The 11775-nt window shown below is 33.8% G+C and overlaps 2 protein-coding genes across 10 annotated transcripts in view; both read right to left on the bottom strand.

Moving 5' to 3' along the window:
• The window catches only part of LOC107630991 (callose synthase 5-like), a 29655-nt gene extending 23960 nt beyond the window's left edge, over positions 1 to 5695 (bottom strand). Inside the window, exons 1-5 of the mRNA XM_021119297.1 lie at positions 5415 to 5695; positions 4856 to 5114; positions 4646 to 4746; positions 2059 to 2180; positions 1780 to 1876 (exon numbers count right to left, since the gene is read on the bottom strand). Coding sequence (XP_020974956.1) covers positions 1780 to 1876; positions 2059 to 2180; positions 4646 to 4746; positions 4856 to 5042 — 507 coding nt within the window. The 5' untranslated portion in view covers positions 5043 to 5114; positions 5415 to 5695. The remainder of the gene's footprint in view (positions 1 to 1779; positions 1877 to 2058; positions 2181 to 4645; positions 4747 to 4855; positions 5115 to 5414) is intronic.
• Positions 6909 to 11775, bottom strand: part of LOC107630992 (probable inactive ATP-dependent zinc metalloprotease FTSHI 2, chloroplastic) — a 10802-nt gene continuing 5935 nt past the window's right edge. For 8 of the 9 annotated variants that reach the window (XM_016334290.2, XM_021119293.1, XM_016334291.2 and 5 more), the window contains 10 exons: positions 9606 to 11198; positions 9228 to 9400; positions 8908 to 9009; positions 8650 to 8814; positions 8355 to 8495; positions 8110 to 8268; positions 7915 to 8000; positions 7726 to 7804; positions 7351 to 7620; positions 6909 to 7260 (listed from right to left, as the gene is read on the bottom strand). In XM_016334290.2, the coding sequence (XP_016189776.1) occupies positions 7084 to 7260; positions 7351 to 7620; positions 7726 to 7804; positions 7915 to 8000; positions 8110 to 8268; positions 8355 to 8495; positions 8650 to 8814; positions 8908 to 9009; positions 9228 to 9400; positions 9606 to 10968 (2715 nt within the window). In that variant the 5' untranslated portion in view covers positions 10969 to 11198 and the 3' untranslated portion in view covers positions 6909 to 7083. The remainder of the gene's footprint in view (positions 7261 to 7350; positions 7621 to 7725; positions 7805 to 7914; positions 8001 to 8109; positions 8269 to 8354; positions 8496 to 8649; positions 8815 to 8907; positions 9010 to 9227; positions 9401 to 9605; positions 11199 to 11775) is intronic. The other variant, XM_021119296.1, reaches the window with a different exon arrangement.

Raw genomic sequence — 11775 nt, 5'->3', positions numbered from 1 at the left:
TTTTGAAAAAAAAAAATCTATTATATATATATATATATAATTTTACAACCAAAATGTGTCACATGTCACTTTTTTATTATAATTAAAATTAAATCTTTCTCTCCAAAATTAAAGAGTTCTTCCCTCATCCCTACTAATTTTACAATTAAAATTGAAATCAAATCTTTTTCTCCAAAATTAAAGAGTTCTCCCCTTCTCCCTCTCCTTTTATCTATCTCTCTCATTCCTTCAACTACTCTATCTCTTTTATATATCATTATCAATGAATTATGTATCATATATCATATATTACTATCTATAATTTACTAACCAAATGTGTCATATGACACTCTCTTATTAAAATTGAGAGAAAATATTTTCTTCTAAAATTAATAAACTCCCTTCCTAAATTCTCTCATCTACCTCTCTCTCTTTTTTCTATTTCTCTCTGCCCTTCTCACTCTATATATTATTATTATCTAATTTAATAACTAAACGTGTACATAACATTCTCTTATTTAAATTGAGAAAAAATATTTCCTTCAAAAATTAATAAACTCTCTTTTTAAATTCTCTCATCTATTTCTCTCTTTTTCTGTTTTTCTCTACTCTTTCCACTCTATATATAATTTGTAATTTATATTTTATATTAGTAATTTGATAAATTAAAATATATCATCAGATATTTTTTTATTATAATTAAAATAAAATTTTTTCTTTCAAAATTAATAAACTCCATCTCTCAATCTTCATCTTTATCCTTCTCTCTCTTTTTTCTCATTCTCTGTTTTTTCTATCTGGTTGTTCTACAAAAAATAAACTTAACAAAATAATATAATTCAAATAAAAAATATTATTATTATTATATACATATTTTTTTAGTTTTTTTTATTTAGTTTTAAACTTTCACTATTTATCTTTCTAATATATATTTTTATTTTTTTCTTTAAAATATTTATTAAATATAATTTAAAGAGAATACTAATGTTATGATTAAAAGTTAAAATCAAGATTCAATTGTTTAAAAAAATTAATTTTATGTTAATTTTATAATTATCAATATAATTTTTTTCATGCTAATATCTAATTATATTTTTATATACATAGAGAGAAAAAAATATTATTTTAGCAAACATAAAAATTAATTATTTCTATTTGTGCAAAAGACTTAACACCTAATCAAAAGTATGCAAGTTAAAATCATTTTAAATATGAATATTAAAATTAATTATTAGTCATAAATCAAACTCTTTCACATAAAAATAATAACCAAAAATCTTATTATTTGATTTTTTTATCTACGGAGATCCTAGTCTTCTTAGCTGACGGGAACTTTTGTCCTCTACGATTTTTTTGTAAAAAGTAGTTTGATTTTATAAATCTTTTGTGCTATAATCTATAATGTCAGAACAAAACCAACATAATTTTAAAAGATTTATATTTTCGTAATGTAATTACGGATAAAAATACTATTATTTCTTTTAAATTTTAAGAAGATAGTGTCATGTGACATATTTTAGTTATTAGATTAGTTTGTAATATATAAATATAGTATACAATATAGCTATATTTCAATTTTCATATTTTAATTTTAATTTTAATTTAATTTAAATATAATTAAAGAATATTATATTATATATTTTGATGATAAGAGAGATAAAAGAAGAAAGAGGAAATGAAAACTCTTCTATTTTAAAAGGAAATATTTGATTTTAATTGCAACCAACCACATATATCACATTTTATGAAATTAGTAATATATAATCCATAAAAATTCGAAGGATATGAACCTAGACCAACCTCAGGAGCTACTTCTTCGACCTTCTCGGTCTTATTAACAGCACAAAGCACTTCAAAAAGCACCCCGGCAGTCTGATAAGCTTTACTGAGCTGGGCTCTGCAAAACAATTTCAATTTCAGTGGCAATGGGGAAGTAATTATTTACTATGGAGGGGGAGGTAAAAGCTAACATCATATCAGACGCAACTTACAAAATCCGCCACAAGCAACAATTAGAGAGGCACAATTAATACTTCATTATAAGAACTACGAAAACTCCTAAGGCTTATATGTATGTACCTGTCTGCCTGATCAGCCTGATCAAGGGTTCTGACATAATGTTCATAGTATTGCTGATAGAAAGCCTGGATTTCTCTTGCATCTGTCTTCTTAACTCGAGAGGGAAGACTAGTTGCATTGTCCTAAAGTTGGAGAAATTATGTAAGTTACAGTAATAATAAAATGGCAGCTCTTCTCCGCGGAAAAAGAAATGCTGCTCGTCACAAATATTTTCCTTTCCCATTTTCAATTCATGGAATAGAGTTGATTGCTTCAACTCCTTAAGAAGACCTCCCCTATTCCAAAAGAATTTTCCCAAAAAACCCGATGGAATTCCTGAATCCCATCGCTATCACGAAACAAATTCTTCGAAGAGGTAAGATCGTTTTTCATAAATTATATAATGTGTTTTTTGTAAAATAGATTAAAAATACGCGATACCTACTAATATCTACAAATAAAATATTAGAGTGGTGGATATGTTTAGTTAGACTTCATATAAATAACATTTACCATCATATATAATTTTAACAAAATATTATTTACACATAAAAAATTAATTATTAAATTAGTTATTATATATTTATATATAAAAATATATTTATTTAATTAATTTTAATATATATTTTATATTTTAATATATATATATTATATCCATAATTAATTTAATAACTAATTTTTAATGTAATTATTCTTTTAAAATAAGATGTCATGAATATATAGTGCGCAACATTTGCACCCATAATAATAGGCTGGGTCGTCAAACTTATGGTGGCTAACCGTGGCTAAGTGCTGACAGGTCTGACGACACCTGACCACATGGTTGTACTCCGTTAGCTTAATCACAAGCACTTATGGGTAATTACTAATTAGGCTGTTTTCAGGTGCGGTAAATTTGGCGTCATTATCGCAGCCTCGCAGGGCATAGTTGAAATTGTAGGCCGAAAACGATGTGTACATGGTCTGAGCTCAGGTGGAAACGGATAATAAAATCCAGAAGAGTGAAAATGAATTTTTTAACCCAAAAAATGATTTGTTGGGTAGGATGAAAACCATATAAGGAGGAGAATAAATCCAATAAAAATTAATATTAGTCCAAGTTGGTAGGGTTAGGACAATAAAACCCCGTGCTAATGAATTCTCCGAGGCATAACAAAAAAATAAAATAAAATAAAAATAAGCACTTATGAATCGGTGGCTTTGAACGGTGGAAGCTACTAAGAATATTGTTAGTTTTATCATGAATATGTTGTTTGAGTAATGCCATATTATGTTATGTGTTCTCGGAATTAAAAGAAAGGTGTTAAACTTGTAAGTTGTAATTGGAAAATATGGTGGGATAGAGATCTCAACTTAAAATGGCAAGTTTAATCTTACGTTATGAATGGTGACTTATTGGTGAGTCTTGTGAGGGTGGATTAGAGGATTGACAAATTAATAAGATAAATAGGAGAAGGTAGTTTGTTGATGGTTGGTACACATAGTCCACAAATATAGTAGATACGACTTTCTCTCAAGTCTCAACCATGGCAATAAGGAGGGGTGGAAATAGCGTCTATGACTTCTCTCCAGATCTTACTCCGGCAATAAACGACGGCGGACGGCCGGTAAATACCGTCTGGTGCCGTCGAAATTCACGAATCAACCTCAGTTATGAGTTAACCGACTCCGTCCGTTGCGACGATTTGCTAGATTCATCTACCGTACCATTGTTATCTCCAATCTTTGACAATTTTTTCTTCCTCAAACTCTAATTGTAATTTCTCTAATTTTTTATTTATCTCCAACAATTTCTTCCTCAATCAAAATTCAATTTCCTCTACTAGCCCTTGTCCACTGTTATAGTAGCATGTGAAATTTACCGTACTTAGCTAATTAACCGGTCAATTTAATTACATACATCAAAATGTCATCTTTTTCTGCATGTCACGTCATTCGACCACCATAGCCACGATAAAACCATGGCCACCGCCCANTCTCATCTACGAGATTTTAGTTGAAAATTTATCACCACAGCCGTGAAAATTTGGGCGAGAGGAAGATCACCAGTAGACCATTATTAATCACTAATAGAATAAACTTTTTTTTCCAATTAGAGAAAGGTAAAAGTTTTTTTTATACGGTAATATTAGAGAGATAGTAACTTAAAACAACAATAAAAATGCAACAAAGTTACTGAAAGTAGAGAACAACGCACAATTTAATCTAAGAAAAATAAAGATAAAGATAGATAATAAAAATATTAAACAATATGAACAATAAATATATTAGATGTTTAATTCATTAGCTGTACAGATAGTTATTCTAATATTAAGATTTAAGTTGATAATTTAGAGGTGTAATAAATTTTTATTTTATTAAGCCAATTTTAAAATTCATTGTTTATATTGTTCATAAAAGTTATTGTCTATCCATCAAAGTCCATATCTAATATTGAACATGCATGAACTTCTTGCATGAAGGGAGATTAGAGCATTATCATGTGCTGTGTTTGTTTCACGCACGGTATATATACTCACACTCAGGCTTCAGCAGTCCTCATTCACGCATGAAATACATAATGCAGAGTTAGTTGAGAAAATCGAAACAAATGAAACTACAGGCTTACCCTCTCTAATCGCTGCAGCAGCAGCGTCTTGAACTGCCTAACGCCACGGCCGGTGGAGGTCTGATCCAGCCTGTGCGCTTTCTCGAAGGCATAGAACCTACCTGCAATTATCATTACGCGCTCAGCAACATTAATTTGCACATCATATTTCAAAATTCAATAACACAAAATCACTATTATTATTATTATAATGATCGATCCGTTACGTACATAGATAGGCAACCCTGGGACGCTCGGCTTCGATCTCGTTGGCGACACGGAGAATGGGAGAAATGGAGGCGAGTGCGGACGGCACCACTTCGTTGTCGAAAACCTCCATGTTGAAGGTGGTGGAGGCACTCCTTGAACCCCGCCTCACCAACGTGGGCGGCGGCATTACTCCGTCTAGTTGTGACATTCTTCTTTACGTACGTGACTCGCTCTGTCTATACCGTATAGATATCTCTCTCTATTCCGTATCCTCTTCTTCCTGCAGTTCTCACTCAACCACTCAGTTAATTAATTCGCTTCTCCAACACAAAATCCAAGTTAAATTAACAATCTCTAGCTAGATACGATCTAGGAAAATTCAACTCCGATCCTCGTATGTAAAATCAAATTAAACACAAATTATTATCCTTCAATAATAGGAATGAGACTCATATATCAATCAATATGCATTATATTGCAGGAAATGGTTACTATACCGTCCAAGAACGTGAGAATGTTTGAATATGTTTATAAAATCTTGGATTGATTATTGTAGAAATTCACACGTTATTGTTCGTACCTGTGATCAAAGGTAAGGGATCGGAGAATCACATTGTGGATTTTGGATGATGGTAGGGTCTCTGTATGCGCATTATATATTTTGAAGCGAGATTCAAGACGCAAGAACAGAAATCCGAAAGGAAGAGAAAAGAGGAAATATAAACTGCAAGAAGCAGAAATATAGAGGTGAGTATAGAGAGAAGTGCGGTGAGATAGATGTGAGAGTGAGAACGATTGGAAGATAGAGCACCGTTTCCGGAGGTGAAGGGTAAGAGAGAGAGAAGAGTGTGAGAGAGTGAGTGAGCGCGCGTTGACAAGAGTTTGAACCCTTCGAAGTCTTAGGGAAGGACTTAAATTTCAATGGAAATCCGTTTTCCTCTTAAGACGCCAACCCATCCCACGTTCGGTTATTCAGTTATTCTTCACGTCACAAGTCACTCTTTTCTCGAATATTATTCGTGAAAAAATTCAGCATCTTTTAGTATTTTTAATAAATAAATTTTATTCATTATATAAATTATATAAAATTGCTATGCATTCAAATATTTTTTCATTTAAGTTTATTTAAATAGGTCCAACTCCAACAAAAATCACTCTCATTAAAAGAACGTTATTACTCACGCTTCTTCTTCTTCTTGTTTCAAATTCATGCTTACGTTCTTCTTCTTTTAAATTCACGTAGATTCTTTTTCTTCTTCTCTTTGTTATCGTCATCACTAACAACACCAATATTTTGTTAACATCTTTATTGATTCTGATTTTTTCTAGTGCCATCATTACATAATTGCAGTTCATTTTTTAGTTTATTTTAATTCATTTGTGTGTTAATTTCAGTTCACTTGTGTGTTAATTTCAGTTCACTTGTGAATAAAAAATTTAGTCAATACTTATCAGTAGTATCAAGTGAACTGACATACAAATGAACTGAGAATTAACACACAAATAAGCTTAAATAAATTAAAAAATGAACCGGAATTATTTAATAATGGCAGTAGAGAAAATCAGAACTAATAAAAACATTTGCAAAATATTGATGTTATTGGTCATGACTATAAAGAAGAAGAAAGAAGAGGAGAAAAAGAAAAAAAAAAAAATTTGCGTGTGCAAACTTAGAAGAAAAAAAAATTTGCGTGTGTTTCGTTGGAAGAAAAAGAAAAAGAAAGAGAAGGAGAAGAATAACGGAGAAAAAAGAACTTACTTAAATTTGAAAGGAAAAAAAATATTAAAAGAAGGAAAAAGATAAGAAAAAAAAAACGAAAAAAAAAACCGTAACTTAAAAAGTTGTTACAACAAATTAACAAATTGAACGAAAAAGTTTATTCTAAATTATAAACTTTCAGTCATGCAATATGCACCGCTATCGTTTGGACTCGTCCGTGTGACTTTAATCTTTTTTGTATATATTTTGGTTCACCAATTACCAACAAAGAGAAATTCTAGTTAGTAAACCCTTTTTTTATATTAAAAATGTTATCTTTCAGCATGAGTTTAAATTTTAATAAATTAATAAAAAAATTTTAATATTTTTTATGTATTTAATACATTAAAAATTTAATTTTTAACATAATTTTTATAAAATAATTTTTTTTATATAACGTACAATAAATATGACTATAAAGTAAACTAGTCTAAAAATTGGTTGTGCCATTTCTTAAGAGTTGCTCTTCAAAGCTGTCTGGTTTTCATCATTACGAAGTTGTTGGAATTCTCTGCTTGGCAGCTCTAAGGTCAAGAATGCTGGGAGGCATTGGTTTTATGGAGCCATGCAAGTCCACCAGATGAAAGAAGTCCTGTTTTGTTATGTTTTTCTTCTCAACAAGTTCATTCACCACTGCATCCATCAGCACTTTATTTTCATGTAGGATCTGTTTATGCAAAAACAAAGCAAGCTCGCTCTTATTAATCAACAAGAAATGAAATGAACTTGTTGAAATTGTTCATCAATCACAGCATACCTCTTTTGCGCGTTCATAACACAAGTTCACAATCCGCATTGCTTCCAAGTCAATGTCCTGACAACGAAATGCAACAAAGTGTGTTATTTCAATAATGTGGTTGCAATGAGAAAATTGAAGTTGAGACTTGAGAGAGAGAACCCATACGTTTATCCGGTCTGCCACCCAGAAATTGGTAATTCCGTGGTACTTCTCTGAAAGCCCACCAAGAACAAATATCCTTGCTGCGGACCTCGCATTGTCTGCAGTTTCGGCCCATATCGTACTCAACTGAAATATTATAAAACAAGTTAAAACAGCAACCAAAAAGAACCAATGAAGCAAATAAAAAGGACTGAGGAAACTTGAGGAAAGCAAGTAAGAATTTTATCTTACTTGACCACTCCCAAACCAAATTTCATCAGCTGCACGGGGAGCTAGTTGAACAGTAATATGATCCAGGGCAGATTGTCGACTGCATGACATTAGTAGTTATAAATTAGAGAAACAATGAAAGGCTCTAAACACAATTCTGTAATAGTGCAATGTAATGCAGTTTAATTGATCTAAGCAAAGAATCCATACGTGAGCATTCCTTCGTTAAATTTGATAGGATCCATCTTCACCCGCACATAACCCAATTCCCTACCAGCTCTGGGAGCAATTGTGACCTGCATCAACAGCAACATAAAGCTAAAATGTCAATTTTTTCCACCAACAATCAATCAGATAAGGTGAGATTATGTCAATTACAAAATGGATATAGTGTAAATTCCATACAAACTCGATATTTTTAAGATCAGGAAAGTTCACAGCTACGACAGCCATTGCAGCCTCATTAATAGCTACTTGCTTCCAAGTCTCCATGCTTCTCTCCTTTTTATCCAGCATTCCTCTTTCTTCCATTTGTGCAGCTTGTAACAAGTCATCAGTAGTAATCTGCCACAGTGAAATGCAGTAAATAAAAGTATGCAAGCTACAATTGGTGGTCTGACTATTAAATCTTTTTCAATAGGAGATATTACCTCAGTCCTTGAATCCCTCATCATGTTGATGGCAGCAACCTCAACTATGTTAGCAAGCTCTGCACCAACCATGCCATCAGTCATACTAGCAACAGCAAAATAGTCCACATCTTCTGCCATTGGCTTTTTACGAGCATGGACCTATCAAAGTATCACAAGGAAGGGAAAGGAAGAAAGATTAGTCTAAAATCACAATAGCCAAGTTTTGAAAGGATAACCATAAACAGTATTGTATACTTGAGAAAACTGAAGCCTGAAGCCGAAAACCACAGATGTAACATAGTAGAGGAGCAACCTTTAGAATTTCTATGCGACCAATGAGGCCAGGCTTGGGAATAAATATTTTTCGATCAAACCGACCAGGTCTCACAAGTGCAGGATCCAGAATGTCTGGTCGATTGGTGGATGCAATAGTGATCACCTCTCCTCTTCCTTCAAATCCATCTAAGCACACCAAGAGCTGGAACATTCAGTAAATAGTAAACATCAACCAATCTTTACACATTTTTACTTCACGAAAGCAGTTGGAAAGTTAAGTGGTGCCATGTTTAACCTGATTGAGAGTAGCGTCACGTTCCTGTCCACCTGAACCCTTAATCAAGCCACGCTCCCTTCCCACAGCATCCAGCTCATCAATGAAGACAACAGATGGAGCCTGAGAAAGATTGAAGAAAATTGTTGGCAATTGAATGCAAAAACTAAAGCAGAAGAAAGTAGGTAAATTTCAGGTGATTCTGTAAAAGTGTAGCATGATTGGAAACAATAGACTACTATCTGCTCGATGCAAATAAATAAAAGAATTGCAAGAAACAAGGTCTTATTTTACTCTAAAGAAAGCAAGAGCACAATGGCAAAGCCGAAACAATCACGTACATTTTCCCTGGCTTCCGTGTAAAGTGCTCGCACACGAGATGCCCCTACACCAACGTATATCTCCACAAATTGTGAAGCGGAAATAGAGAAGAAATTAACCCCTGCCTCACCAGCCACTGCTTTTGCCAGCAATGTCTTTCCCACCCCAGGAGGGCCACAAAGAAGTATACCACCTGATAATGTGACCAATCCAACGTTTAGAAAATCAAGTATAAAACATAAGCAAATTGTGTTTTACTCTTTCCTTCTTTCTTTATGTTAAATGAAAAACGTAGAACCTGTAAGAACAAACTGTATGCGAACCACCAAACAGGCTTTCCCTAAGGCTAAGGCAGTTCAAATTAATGCATTCTATTATCAAGTGTTGACTGGAGTTACCTGGTATTTTCACTCCTCTCCTTCGGTACATTTCCCCGTGAGTAAAGAACTTGACAATCTCCTCCAATTCAAGACGTATCTTACCCAGCCCTGCAACATCACTAAACTTCACATCTACACCTCTCTCTAAATACTGAGGAAGACTCTTGTTCTTGGCTCTCCGAATGCGTGCCCCCGACTTCATAAACTGCTTTGCCATCTTCAAATAATCATTCTGCTCCTCCCCTTTCTCATGCTCACTCTCATCATCGTCATCACGTTCAACACCCTCCATCTCCTTCTCCAACTCCCTCATCTTCCTTCTCTCCTCAGCCTCAGCTCTCTCAATCTTAAGCCTATCCTCATAATCCTTCTTTTGCTTCCTATAATTAAGCACCACAATCCTATAGAAAATGTAGAAGAAAACCAAGCCAAGTGCATTGACAACATTAGGATTATTTGCCAAATCATACCAAAGATCAGCCATCCTCACATAATTATCCCTTGCCCGAATCAATGACTCCTGATACTTCCTCTTCCTTATCTCCTTCTTTCGCCGCCTCTCCTCAGCCTTCCTCTGCGCCTTCTTGGCCCTCTCCAACTCCTTCCTCTCTTCCCTCATAGCTTTCAGCTCCTCTTCCCTCTGCCTCTTAAGTTCCATCCTCATCTCCCTATACTCTTTCGCCTTCTTGGATTCTATCTTCGGTTTCTTCTCAGCAAGCTTAAGCATAAACTTTTCAATAGCAGGTAGCACCGGACCCCTTACCCATATAGGAAGGGGCAAGTTAGGCCTCTTAAGGGGTGGTGTGTATGTATTCATACACAAAGAACCAATGTTTAATTCATCCCATGATTCCCAAAACTTCCTATGAGTCTCAAACGATGGCAAAACCGTCCTGAACACTCTAGAGTCTTCTAGAACCACCAGAACTGGTTCGGCCTTTTGCCTCAAGTTTATAGAACCGGGCTTAATTATGTGTCTGAGCTTCTCAGCCTTCTTTAGTTCAATAAGGTCGCTGTAGGGAAGACGATCAGAGACCACTGGAAGACCCTGAGCCCATGACTTCAGCTCCTCCAGCGTCAAAGCTTCGGCCTTTTTGGGTGCCCTTTTCTTTCCCTTCACGGCGGATTCAGCAGCAAGGGTGGTGGCTTGTGGCAGGGAAGCAGAGATAACGGTAAGGGTCACTGTAAGCTTGAGGAAATTGAGGTTTTTGTTGCGAGTTTTATCTTTGTTGTCGTCATTTTCGGGTTCTGGTGTTTGAATTTGGGATGATACAATGGAAGTGGAATTGAGGCGTCTGGGAAAGGTTCTGAATTTGGGGTTTAGGGATTGTGGGAAGGGAGATGAGGAAGGAGAATAACTAAGGAGGAAAGGGGAAGACATGGGAGTGTTACGCAAAAAGAAAGGGGTATTGGTATTATGCTACATTAGGTTGATAGTTGGTAATGTAGGTGTTGCCATTGCCATTGAAGATGATGAAGACGATGATGAAGAGCAAGTTCAGTTCGGAGTTCTGAAGAAGGGTTTTCTCAGTTGTCTTCTCTTTGGATAAATGTCATGCAGTCACTGAGGGCGAATGAGTAAATTACGAGCTTGTAATTCAGGGGTGGATCCTTCACAAAAAAATTGGCAGCATCAATTGTTTCATCTCAACCATTAAAATCAACCAAATCAAATTAACGGTAAAAAATAAAAGAGCAAAATGACAAATATATCTCTAAAAATTTATATTTCGGACAGATGAATCTCTAAAAAAAAAAAATATCAATGAAGCTTTTTATAATAACATACGTAAACAAATTAATTTAAATTAAGACTTCCTATCCTAGTCATCAAATTAAGACTTTCTATCCTAATCATAGGGGCTAATTTGGAGATAATATGTCCACATCTATCATTCCAAAGAACTTTATTATTATTTTTTTTCTTTAGAAATTAATTTATCCGAAACAAAATTTTAAAAATCGGACCGATCATTAAACTGTTCTAATTATTAATTTACTAATTTATTGATCTAACCAATTCAACCAGAATAATTGTTTTATAATAAAATAATAAATATAAATAAACATACTAAAATATAACATTGAGTTAAGTACAATTTTTGTTCTTAAGGTAGAGACTGAAAAATGTTTTCGTTCCCAATCATTTTTTCGCTACAAAATAGTCCCGAAGCTTTCAGTTTGTTTT

The sequence above is a fragment of the Arachis ipaensis genome, chromosome B03, assembly GCF_000816755.2.
Source record: "Arachis ipaensis cultivar K30076 chromosome B03, Araip1.1, whole genome shotgun sequence".
Classification (NCBI taxonomy): Eukaryota; Viridiplantae; Streptophyta; class Magnoliopsida; order Fabales; family Fabaceae; genus Arachis; species Arachis ipaensis.
The sequence above is the reverse complement of the archived record's forward strand: the minus strand, read 5'-3'. Positions and strand labels throughout refer to the sequence as shown.